Source organism: Sapajus apella, unplaced genomic scaffold (assembly GCF_009761245.1).
Source record: "Sapajus apella isolate SASKATOON/1434 unplaced genomic scaffold, GSC_monkey_1.0 scaffold2, whole genome shotgun sequence".
Classification (NCBI taxonomy): domain Eukaryota; kingdom Metazoa; phylum Chordata; class Mammalia; order Primates; family Cebidae; genus Sapajus; species Sapajus apella.
The window spans coordinates 8,247,504-8,260,484 of record NW_022436942.1 but is presented as its reverse complement, the minus strand read 5'-3'; the positions used below and the strand labels follow the sequence as shown (position 1 = coordinate 8,260,484).

Here is a 12,981-nt window from a genome sequence, read left to right as displayed (position 1 = left end):
TCATGGTGACTCACGCCTATAATCCAGCACTTTGGGAGGCCGAGGTGGGCGGATCATGAGGTCAATAGATCGAGACCATCCTGGCCAACATAGTGAAACCCCATCTCTACAAAAAAAAAAAAAAAAAGTCCTCATCGAAGCTTACATGAACAAAGTAGAGCTGGAGTCGCCCCTGGAAGTGCTGACTGACGAGATCAACTTCATCAGGCAGCTGTACGAAGAGGAGATCTCGGAGCTGCAGTCCCAGATCTTGGACACATCTGTGGTGCTGTCCAGGGACAACAGTCACTCCCTAAACATGGACAGCATCATCACTGAGGTCGAGGTGCAGTATGAGATCGCCAACCGCAGCTGGGCTGAGGCTGAGAACATGTACCAGATAAGTATGAGGAGCTACGGGCGCTGGCTCGGAAGCATGGGGATGACCTTCAGCACACAAAGACTGAGATCACTGAGATCTCTGAGATGAACGGGAACATCAGCTGGCTCCAGGCTGAGATTGAAGGCCTCAAAGGCCAGAGGGCTTCCCTGGATGCTGCCATCACAGATGCCGAGCACCATGGGGAACTGGCCGGTAAGGATGCCAACACCAAGCTGTCCAAGCTGGAGGCCTCTGTGCAATAGGCCAAGCAGGACATTGTGCGGCAGCTACATGAGTACCAGGAGCTGATGAATGTCAAGCTCATCCTGGATATCTCGATCACCACTTACAGGAAGCTGCTGGAGTACAAGGAGAGCTGGCTGGAGTCTGGGATGCAGAACATGAGTATCCATACGAAGACCACTAGTGGCTGTGCAGGTGGACTGAGCTTGGCCTATGGGGACCTCACAAGCCCTGGCCTCAGCTATGGCCTGGGCTCCAGTTTTGGCTCTGGCATGGGCTCCAGCTCCTTCAGCCACACCAGCTCCACCAGGGCCGTGGTTGTGAAAATCGAGAACTTTGATGGGAAGCTGGCGTCTGAGTCCTCTGACATCCTGCCTAAGTCAACAGCCATGGCAGTCCCTCCTAGCCTACCTCTTCTGTGGCTGCCCAAGAGAGGCCGCTGTGTAGAGGAGAACAGGGAACAGGAGACCCACCTGAGGCTCAGCCCTAACCCTTGGCCCACCCGTTGGGGCAGTTTACTACTGCCTAGTATATCCCCCTTGGCTGTGCCTCCAGCTATAAAACAATTCAATTGTTTTGTTGCTGTTGTTTTCAAAATAAAACCTCAGTTAGCTCTGCCAACTGTCCAAAAATAAAAAAAGAAAAAAAAAAAGAATGGTCCAGGTGTGAGGCTCATGCTTGTAATCCCAACAGTTTGGGAGGCCAAGGCAGAAGCCTCAGTTTAGCCCAGAGTTCAAGACCAGCCTGGGCAAGATAGCAAGACCCTGTCTCTGCACAAAGTGACAAACTTAGCCAGGTATGGTGGCGCAGGCCTATAGTCCCAGCTACATGGAAGGCTGAGGTGGGAGGATCTCTTGTGCCCAGGAGGTCAAGAATGCAGTAAGCTGTAATTGTGCCACTGTACTCCAGCCTAGGTGACAGAGTGAGATCCTGTCTCAAAAAAAGGATCATTGGGTTTATACTGAACATGTACAGACGTTTTTAAATCTTTATTCCCTAAGTGATACAATATAAAAACTATTTACATATGTAGCATTTACATTGCATTAGATATTATGCATAATCTAGAGATGATTTTGTTGTTCATTATATATCACAGTCAGGTCCAATAGAGATGATTTAAAATATACTACAGAATTTTGGCTGGATGAGGTGGCTCATGCCTGCAATCCCACCACTTTGAGAGGCTAAGGCGAGTGGATTGCTTGATGCCAGAGTTTGAGATCAGCCTGGCCAACATGGTGAAACCTCATCTCTACTAAAAATACAAAAATTACCCAGGTGTGGTGGCAGGCACCTGTAATCTCAGCTTCTTGGGAGGCTAGGCTGAGGCATGAGAGTCACTTGAGCCCAGGAGGAAGAGGTTGCAATGAACCGAGATCAGAGTAAGACTCTATCTCAAAAAATAAATGAATTTAATAAAATATACCACAACATTTTATGTAAGGGAATTGAACATCCACAGATTTGGTATCCATGAGAGGTCCTGGAACAAATCCCCCATGAATACCTAGGGAAGACTACATGTTTGCTAGAGGTTTCAGTTAGTCTACTTCTAATTTATGAAGATTATACTTTTTTCTACATCAAAATTACAAAGTAAAATTTATGAAGATATTTTTATGAAATATTTTGGCACCTGTCAAGAAGTCCATGTAGCTTTTCTCCTTTTACCCATGGATAAAATGGATTAATTAATTCATTTGACCAGTTCTTGAACTGGTCACAATATATTATTATTTTAATATACTGCTTAGTGTTAGTTGCTAATATTTATGTTAAACTGTCTTTAAAAGTCAGCCTTAAAAGCTTTGGATTGCTATTAGCTTGTATTACTTATCAACTTCTGCTATGTAGAATATAAAGGATTTTAAAGTTTTTAAATGTTTAGTTTCTAACGTAACATAGCTGCATTCAGCTTTTTTTTTTTTTCTTTTTTTTTTTTGAGATGGAGTCTTGCTGTGTCACTCAGGCTGGAGTGCAGTGGTGTGATCTCAGCTCACTGCAACCTCTGCCTCCTGGGTTCAAGTGATTCTCGAACCTCAGCCTCCCGAGTGCCTGGGATTACAAGCACACACCACCCAACTAATTTTAATATTTTTAGTAGAGATAGGGATTCACCACTTTGGCCAGGCTGGTCTCGGACTCCTGACCTCAAGTGATCTGCCTGCCTCGGCCTCCCAAATTGCTGGGATTACAGGCATGAGCGACCACGCCCAGCCTATTAAAGTTTTTTGTTTGTTTTGTTTTGTGTTTATTTTTCTCTAAAACATCATCTCTGGGAAAATGGAATTTTAAAATTCCAAGTGTAAAGAATCAAAATATTAGGTAAGGGCCGGGCACAGTGGCTCACACCTGTAATCCCAGCGCTTTGGGAGGCAGAGGTGGGTGGATCATGAGGTCAGGAATTCAAGACCAGACTGGCCAACATGGTGAAACCCCATCTCTACTAAAAAATACAAAAATTAAGGCCGGGCGCGGTGGCTCAAGCCTGTAATCCCAGCACTTTGGGAGGCCGAGGCGGGTGGATCACGAGGTCAAGAGATCGAGACCATCCTGGTCAACATGGTGAAACCCCGTCTCTACTAAAAATACAAAAAATTAGCTGGGCATGGTGGCACGTGCCTGTAGTCCCAGCTGCTTGGGAGGCTGAGGCAGGAGAATTGCCTGAACCCGGGAGGCGGAGGTTGTGGTGAGCCGAGATCGCGCCATTGCACTCCAGCCTGGGTAACAAGAGTGAAACTTTTTCTCAAAAAAAAAAAAAAAAAAAAAAATACAAAAATTAGCTGGTCATGGTGGCTCGTGCCTGTAATCCCAGCTACTTGGGAGGCTGAGGCAGAAGAATTGCTTGAACCAGGACCTGGGAGGCGGAGGTTGCAGTAAGCTAAGATCGCACCACTGTACTCCAGCCTGGGCTACAGAGGCTCCATCTCCAAAAAAAAGAAAAAAAATAGGTAAGAGCAGCTGCAAATTGATGTAGCCGTTTGGAATTTATACAATGTATACTTTTCAATGATGAATACACAGATTTATTATGTGGTAAAATGTTTATAGGTGATTAACTGTACTTGTTTCTTACTGGTTTTTATCTTTCTGTTGAAATAATATTTCTTACAACATCTTATTTCTTTTTATTCTTTCAATATTTGTTGTAATAGACTCTTAATGCCAGTGAAAAAACAGTTGTGGAAGCATTATTTCAGAGAGATTCACTTGTTCGACAAAGTCAGGTATGACTAAAATTTTAAAATATTTTTTATGAAATATGGAGAAAAAGTTAATGACATCCAAAGTACTGAAGTTTTTTTTAACTTAAAACTTTTTTCTGAATTTTTTTGTACTTGATCTTTTTATTTGTAATTAAAAGGAATTAGAAACCTTCTTCTTATTCTTTGATTTTTAAGTAATAGCCCTAGTATTTTCAGGAATAGCTTGTTAAAAACTATTATTTCTATAGAAAATTTTATTCTTTTGCTATAATATTTATTTATCTTAAAAAAGTAAAAATAATGTTTGGAAAAATTGTTACTTGATATTTTTGAAATCAGAAACTATTTGAATTAAGGGTAGTAGTGCCATTACAAATAAAACACAGATTTTGTAGTTAACACTAATCTGTTTCTCCCTTTCTTTCTTAGCTGGTGGTAGATTGGTTAGAGAGTATTGCCAAAGATGAAATTGGAGAATTTTCTGATAATATTGAGTTTTATGCAAAATCAGTATATTGGTAAGATACCGAGCTTTTATTCTTGAAGTCACTTAATGTTGATATTGTTCATTCATCTTTCGTTATTCAGTTTTTACTTTGTTCAGTGTGTGAGCAAAACAAATACCTCTCCTTTATGGAATTTGTCATTGTTTAAAAGAGTTAGATAGCTAATTTGCAAATATACAGTTGGCCCTCTGTATTTGTTGGTTTCGCATCCATGAATTAAAATCAGAAAGCTCTCCTAAGTTAAAGGGACATTTTATTTCAAGACTTGCAAAAGATTTTTTTTTTTTTTTTTTTTGAGACGGAGTTTTGCTCTTGTTACCCAGGCTGGAGTGCAATGGCGCAATCTCGGCTCACCGCAACCTCCGTCTCCTGGGTTCAGGCAATTCTCCTGCCTCAGCCTCCTGAGTAGCTGGGATTACAGGCACGCGCCACCATGCCCAGCTAATTTCTTTTTGTAGTTTTAGTAGAGACGGGGTTTCACCGTGTTGACCAGGATTTTAAAAGGTCAGATTGCGGCCGGGTGCAGTGGCTCACACATGTAATCCCAGCACTTTGGGAAGCGGAGATGGGTGGATCACCTGAGGTCAGGAGTTCAAGACCAGTCTGGCCAACCTGGTGAAACCCTGTCTCTACTAAAAATACAAAAATTAGCCAGGTGTGGTGGCACGCGCCTATAATCCCAGCTATTTGGGAGGCTGAGCCAGGAGAATCACTTGAACCCAGTGGGTGGAGGTTGCAGTGAGCCGAGATAATGCCATTGCACTCCAGCCCGGGCAAAAAGAGCAAAACTTCTCACTCACAAAAAAAAGAAAAAAAAAGGTCTGATTGTCTTTGAATTCAGTAACGTGTTAAAAAATTTATAAGTTAATTATATATTTTCTCTGCTTAGCTAGGAAATTACTGTTATTCAGCATTTGTTAAAAATTAAATCTTAACTTTTAAGATTGTGATTTTTTTTTCTGAAAGGACGTTTTCATTTTCAGGAAATATGTTTTTTTTGTTTTGTTTTGTTCTTAGTTAAAATGCCCAGTTAGGTTTTTACAGTTTTTAATACAGCTAGTGCTCGACTTACGACCACGATTTGGTTCCGACAGACCGGTCGTAACACGATTTGGTTGTAAGTTGAGTAGGCTATATGCACTCGGAGATGGTAGTGCAGTGCTGCCAGAAGCTGGTCCGCACTGTCGTATGCCCAGCTGGGCAACGTTTGCGCTGCCAGACGCGAAGCAGTCATGGCTAGCGATTATGGTCGTAAAGTCGAATGATCGTAAGTTGCGTAGGTCGTAAGTCGATCAATACCTGTAAGTTAATCTTTTTTTGCTGATTAGTAGAACAGAACAGAGAACCCCAAAACAGATTCACACTGATACGGTCATCTGGTTTTCAACAAAGACATCAAAGCAATCCCGCAGGGAATGGAATGCCTTTTTTACAAACTGCAGAAAAATGATATCTGTGAGAAAAAAGATTAACCTTTACAGCTCCCTCGCTCCACACTCAACAATTTATTCAACCTGTGTCATAGTCCTAAATGTAGTAGCTAAAAAACATAAAGCTTTTCAAGGAAAACATAGGAAGATATCCTAGTAACGTGAGAATAGATAGATGTTTCTTAGCTCATAGAAAGCAACAGTAGAAAAAATTGTTTTGACTTTATCAAAATTAAAGATGTATCATTAAAAAAAAATACCATTGGCCAGGTGTGGTGGCTCACACCCCCGTAATCCCAGCACTTTAGGAAGCTGAGGCTGGAGGGTTGCTTGAGACCACGAGTTTGAGACCATCCAGGGAAATATAGTGGGAACCCATCTCTACAAAAAATTTAAATGTTAGCTGGGCATAGTGGTGTGTGTCTGTAGTCCCAGCTACTCAGGGGACTGAAGTGAGAGGATCGCTTGAGCCCAGGAGATCGAGGCTGCAGTGAACCGTGATTGTACCACTGCACTCCCGCCTTGGGCAACAGAGCAAGACCCTGTCTCTGAAAATGAATGAGGGCAACCCACAGACTGGGATGTGTAGTTCATAAAGAATTATAATTCAATAGTTAAAAAGATAATCCTAGTAAAAAAAGCAAAAATTTGAACTGATACCTTACAAAAGCAGATAGATAAATGGTCAATAAGGACATGAAAAAGCCCTCAACATCATTAGTCATCTGAGCTAAGATGAACTTCTGTATTAAGAATTTTTGCATGTTCTCTCTGGGTTTGTAGTCTTTCTTCCTTTAACTTGATTTTGTTTTTAAAAAATAGACCTATTACCCCTTTTAAAAAAGTAGGTACTTTTTTTTTTCAGGGAAAATACTCTGCATACCTTAAAACAACGGCAGCTGGCTTCTTACGTTGGAAGTGTTCGTCCGCTTGTCACTGAATTGGTAAATATTCTTTGAAATGAAAGTTGCCTTCAAAATTAACTGACTTTTTCTTTCAGACTGAGAATTTTTTCTCTTGGATCTTTGTTTTACTCTCCTGAAGGTTTGCACACACTAACATTGTACTCTAAAACAACTAAGTTGCATTGCAATCTGATGGAATATGTTGAAACATATCCATGTCCTTTGAATTGTAAATACTAAGGTGTGCAAAGTGTACCTAACTTGCCAGCATTAAAAACAAATTAATTGCCGGGCGCGGTGGCTCAAGCCTGTAATCCCAGCACTTTGGGAGGCCGAGGCGGGTGGATCACGAGGTCAAGAGATCGAGACCATCCTGGTCAACACGGTGAAACCCCGTCTCTACTAAAACTACAAAAAATTAGCTGGGCATGGTGGCGCGTGCCTGTAATCCCAGCTACTTGGGAGGCTGAGGCAGGAGAATTGCCTGAACCCAGGAGGCGGAGGTTGCGGTGAGCCGAGATCGCGCCATTGCACTCCAGCCTGGTTAACAAGCGCGAAACTCCGTCTCAAAAAAAAAAAAAAAAACCACAAATTAATTTTGGTCTTATTGTAAGATTTGACTCTGCCTATATAAGACAGTGACCTATGAAAGCTCTTTTATGTTGAAAGCAAGTGAAAGAAAACTAAAGCCTTGTGAATTAGTTTGAGGTTAGAATGGTTATTCTAGGATATGAGTAGTAGGAATAATAGTGGATTTGAAAAGAACTGAAGCTGAATTATTCTAGAAACAAAGGAATGAAGCTTTATGACAGGTAGGGCATATGAAAGGTTTATAGTGAAAAATGAGAGAAATAAGTAACAATTGAAAAAAATTCTAGAAGTACGTTTGGAAACAAAGTGTTTCTGGTGAAAATTGAGATAAAGAAAATTGATTGTTTGGAAACTACTCTAACAGCTTAAAACTGATTGTAGCCAAATTACATTTTAGCAGACAACAGCTGAAAATCATTTACTCTTACCAGCTGGAAAGTGGTGATTTCCTTTTGCTAGAAAGAGACCATGTTCCAAAAATTGAATGACATGTCTGCAAAATATTTATCAAAATAGCCAATTGATCTGTTATATATTCCATTTTCTGAATTGATATTCATATTACCACACACTAAGTAACATGTAGAGTAAGAATTACTTCCTTTCTGAGTCATATTAAAATTGTTTACCGTTTGAAATCCATAATGTAGATCATGTGTGCTATTTGCTGGTAAAGTGAAAACAATATATTACCCTAAATGCTTAGAAGCACATGAAAAGGTAGGTAGAAATAACTGTTTTGGGGGATTTGTACTTATTTATTAGAACTCTGTTTATAATGTTTTTATTAGGCATTGGTGTGTTTTATATGGTATTAATCCCAAAAGAGGTCTTAATAGGCTCTCTTCCCATATGTTTTCAAAAAGTACCAGCTAAGCACTTTGTAGCCACAGAGCAGCTTTCTTGGGTTTTTGCTTTGTGTTTATCTTCCATCTGGGTCTAATTCTGTTTAGACTTGACCATGTAGCTATGACAGAGTGAAACTCAAGTCATCTTCTAGTGTTACCTGGGCTGGGGTAGGCTAGTAGTATTTCTGCCTTACCTGACCAAGGCATGCTCAGGGCCAGGTATGTTTTAAGTGGGGAAGCAGACAACTGTGTGGCTATTTGTAACACTTGTAATCTTCTGACAATTTTATTCCCTTTGTTACTTAACTAAATTGAAACTGAATTTATTTCAGCCAGGCACAGTGGCTCATGCCTGTAATCTCAGCACTTTGGGTGGCTGAGGCAGGTGGATCATGAGGCCAGGAGTTTGAGACCAACCTGGCCAATATGATGAAACCCTGTCTCTACTAAAAATACAAAAATTAGCCGGGTGTGGTGGCATGTGCCTGTAATCCCAGCTACTAGGGAGGCTGAGGCAGGACAATTGCTTGAATCCAGGAGGTGAAGGTTGCAGTGTGTTGAGAGGGCGCCACTGCACTCCAGCCTGGGCAACAGAGCAAGACTCCATCTTGAAAAAAAAAAGAAAAAAGAAAATTAATTGATTTGTATATAAACTCAGGATAGGTTTATCATTTCTTGATGATGTGTGAGAAGTATGTAAGTAGAAAGGATTTATGCTTGATGATAACTTTTTTTTTTTTCTTCTTACAGGACCCTGATGCTCCCATAAGACAGAAAATGCCTCTTGATGATCTGGATAGAGAAGATGAAGTCAGATTACTCAAATATCTCTTCACTCTAATCCGTGCTGGAATGACAGAAGAGGTTAGTCATGTATACCCTTCTTGTCTAATTTCAAAAAGTCATAGACTCTGAGCTGGAAGAGATTTTTGTGGCTGCCTAGTGTGCTTTCTTAATGCAGTAATTCCATTCATGGTATTTCTAGATCTAACTTCCTGTTTGAACATTTCCAGTGATAAGGCACATGTAACTTGAGAAAACAATGTAATCTTGTTTGTACAACTCTAATTAATACAAAATTATTTATAATAAGTCACACTTTTCTCCCCCATATTGCACTGCATATTCTAGGTATATCACCATTATTTTTTGTTGTTGTTCCGTTTGGGTTTTTGTTTTTGTTTTTGAGACAGGGTCTTGCCATGTTGCCCAGCCTCATCTCTAATTTCTGGCCTTAAGTGATCCTCCCGCCTCACCATCATAAAGTGCTGGGATTACAGGCGTGAGACACTGCGCCTGGCCCAATCCCCGTTAATTTTTTTTTTTTCTTTTTTTTTGAGATGGAATCTCACTGTTGCCAGTGTTCTCATTATGAACACCTGGGCTCAAGTGATCCTCCTATGTTGGCCTCCCAAAGTGCTGGGACTGCAGGCATGAGCCACTGTACCTGACCCAATCTTTATTATTTCTAATTCTGATTTTTTCAGAGTTTAGAATAAACCTAACCCTAATTCTAGGTGATACTATTTAGGCACTTGAAGGCTACAGTGGCACTCTAACTTCTTCCTTTTAACCTTACCTTTTAAATATGTGTGTGATAGTTAAGATCTTATATGTAGAATGATAAGCGTCTAATTGGACAGTTTACCAGATGGCTTTTTAGATGAGATAATGTGAGGTGTAGGAGTTTCGGGCTTCAGTATTATATTGTATCTGGTTTACAGTACTTTTTGCAATTGTCTTTAAATAGATTCTATGTTAGTTCAAAGTGTCGTTTGTTCTCTCCTATGTTATCAACCATCAGCATATATTAAGTAATTGCTTACAGTAATAAGTCTTGGTTTATTAAGCATCATTCTTATTTTTTTATTAAGAAAAGAAGTTGGCCAGGCGCAGTGACTCAGGCCTGTAATCTCAGTATTTTGGGAGGCCAAGGCAGGAGGATCACTTGATGCCAGGAGTTTGAGACCAGCCTGGGCATCATAGTAAGACTCTGTCTCTATTATTAAAAAAAAAATTTTTTTAAGTAGTTGATACTATTTATTTGTTTATTCAGAAAATATTTAAGTCCCAGCCACTCTGCCAGATAATATGCAAGATACTAGAAATTATTATGGTAATGAAGGATTTATTTACTTATTTAATTTTTTGTTGTAGAGACGGAGTCTTGCTTTGTTGCCCAGGCTGGAGTACAGTGGTGTGATCTCGGCTCACTGCAACCCCCACTTCCTGGGCTCAAGCAATTCTCCTGCCTCGGCCTCCCAAGTAGCTTAGAGTACAGGCACATACCACTGTGCCTGGCCAATTTTTTGTATTTTAGTAAAGATGGGGTTTCACCATGTTGTCCAGGCTGGTTCTTGAGCTCGGGCAATCTGCCTGCCTCAGCCTCCCAAAGTGCTGGGATTACAGGCATGAGCCACTGTGCCTGGCTGTGGGATTTATTTTAAAAATCAAAAATACAATCATACTGTTGAAGGCTCAAAAAATAGAAATTTTCAAGGTCTCTCTAGCTTTATATAACCACAGATAGTGAGCTTTTTGTATTTACTTACAGCCCTTTTTCTTTTGTTTTCCTTTTTAAGATAGTTGCAGTCATAGTGTACATTCAAGCTTTTTCCCTCTTTAATAGTAATTTGAGATAAAATTTACATACCATATAATTCACCCATTTCAAGTGACACCATTCAGTCGTTTTGGCGTATTACATTATTCATTTTGTGAATTGTGTAATACATTTTGAATCAAATAACAAAATTTGCCATTTTAATAATTTAAGTGTATAATTATATAATGAATTTGTATAACAAAATTTGCTATTGTAATCATTTAAGTGTACAGTTCAGTGGCATTAATTACATTAACAGTATTGGGAAACCATCACCACTGTTTCTAAAACTTTTTCATCAACCCAAATATAAACTGTAACCATTAGATGCATAGGTGGAATCATACAATGTGCTTTTGTGTCTATCTTATTTCACTTAGCATAATATTTTCAAGATTCTATATTGAGTTTTTATCCTGCCTTTTTAAGATACCATATCAAAACATTTTTCCATGTTAATTCTTACATAGCACTCATAGTTTTTAAAGATTGTAAGTTTAGAACAATGTTAGGGATATGATATTCTTTAACTAGTTGTATTAATCAGGATTTCTCCATTCAAGTGACAGAAACCCAATCTGTTACTTTATGCTTTCAAGAGAATTGTTTGGCTCATGGAAGTGGGAAGTATAGAAGGTATATCTGGCTTTCAGCAGGATCCAGGGACTCCAGAGATGCCCCAGGATGCTGTCTGTTTCCAAGACCCATAGCTCTACCTGCCTCTCTGTGTCTTCATTCCCAGAAAGCTACTCCCTACATTGTTTCAGAGATGAGTACGAGAAGGTCCAAGCTTACATCCTCCTGCCAACTAGCAATCTCAGCAAAAGGAGTATATTTTCTTCACCAGTTTCTACAGCAAGAGTCCTGTAGTGAATCTTGTTAACTCACATGCCTAACCTTAGAATTCTGGAATGGGATCAGGCCTATCCAAAACACAGGAGCTAAGAATGGGGAAATGGTGATTCCCTAAAGGGATGATGGAACAATAAGCATGTATTTACCTTACTGGTATTTAAGCACATTGACTTACTGACTTACTGGTCAAGTTGAATATGCAATATCATCAGTGGACCAAATGAGCAGTAACAGCCTGGTCGTCACAGAGACTGTTTTTGTAATAGTTTTTCATAAATCAGGGGTCATCAACCTTTTTAACCCCATTTGTTTCTAGCAGGATTAAATGCCAGTTGGTGCTGTGAAACCTACTGTTAAGCCTAAAGTCAAACAGATAAGGGATTTTTTAGAAAGAAAAACAGGGCCAGGTATGGTTGCTAACACCTGTAATCCCAACGCTTTGGGAGGCTGAGGCAGGAGGATCCCTTCAGTCCAGAAGTTCAAGACTGGCTAACATGATGAGACTCTGTATCTACAAAATATTTTTAAAATTTTTAAAAAGAAAGAAAAATAAAGGTAGAGGCCACAGAGAGACATGCATATGTTTAAAAATAGAATGCTATTATTATTATTTGAAGCAGGGTTTCACTCTGTCACCCAGGCTGGAATGCAGTGGCCTGATCTCCGCTTACTGCAACCTCCACCTCCAGGGTTCAAGCAGTGCTCCTGCCTCAGCCTCCCAGTAGCTGGGATTATAGGTGTCTGCCACTGCACCCGGCTAATTTTTGTATTTTTAATAGAGACAGGGTTTCACCATGTTGGCCAAGCTGGTCTTGAACTCCTGACCTCAGGTGATATGCCCACCTTGGCCTCCCAAAGTACTGGGATTACAGGCATGAGCCACCACACCCGGTCAGAATGCCATTATTAACTGCCTACATCCATCTCTTGTAACATTTGTTCTGTAAGTTATCTAAGCTTGTGATATATTGGTTATACTTTACTATAAAGCACAAGTACATTTTCACTGGCACCCTGGTTATTGGACTGACTGCTCTTTCTTGTTTCCTAAGGCACAACGACTCTGTAAACGCTGTGGTCAAGCATGGAGAGCTGCAACACTTGAAGGCTGGAAACTGTATCATGACCCTAATGTTAATGGAGGTATTTTAGTAGATTTTATTCTGACAGTTGGGGACAAAGGCATTTTGCTCTAAATGCCAATCTTTGTGAACTATAGCTTCTCTTTTTAGAGATGATTGTAATGAGGTCTCATTTTAAATTATATTTTTTTTCTTTTACTGTTTTATAGGAGCAGAATTAGAACCTGTTGAAGGGAATCCATATAGACGCATTTGGAAAATAAGTTGTTGGAGAATGGCAGAAGATGTAAGATAAATAAAATATTCAGTGATACTGCTTTCAACTCCAGGTTAATTAATTGAAAGC

The 12,981-nt window shown here is 40.0% G+C and overlaps 1 protein-coding gene across 3 annotated transcripts in view; it reads left to right on the top strand.

Annotated features, from left to right (window-relative positions):
- NUP107 (nucleoporin 107) overlaps positions 1 to 12,981 on the top strand; it is a 56,197-nt gene that overhangs the window by 20,757 nt on the left and 22,459 nt on the right. For all 3 annotated transcript variants that reach the window (XM_032287917.1, XM_032287931.1, XM_032287925.1), the window contains 6 exons: positions 3,763 to 3,834; positions 4,243 to 4,331; positions 6,615 to 6,693; positions 8,844 to 8,957; positions 12,606 to 12,696; positions 12,845 to 12,921. In XM_032287917.1, coding sequence (XP_032143808.1) covers positions 3,763 to 3,834; positions 4,243 to 4,331; positions 6,615 to 6,693; positions 8,844 to 8,957; positions 12,606 to 12,696; positions 12,845 to 12,921 — 522 coding nt within the window. The remainder of the gene's footprint in view (positions 1 to 3,762; positions 3,835 to 4,242; positions 4,332 to 6,614; positions 6,694 to 8,843; positions 8,958 to 12,605; positions 12,697 to 12,844; positions 12,922 to 12,981) is intronic.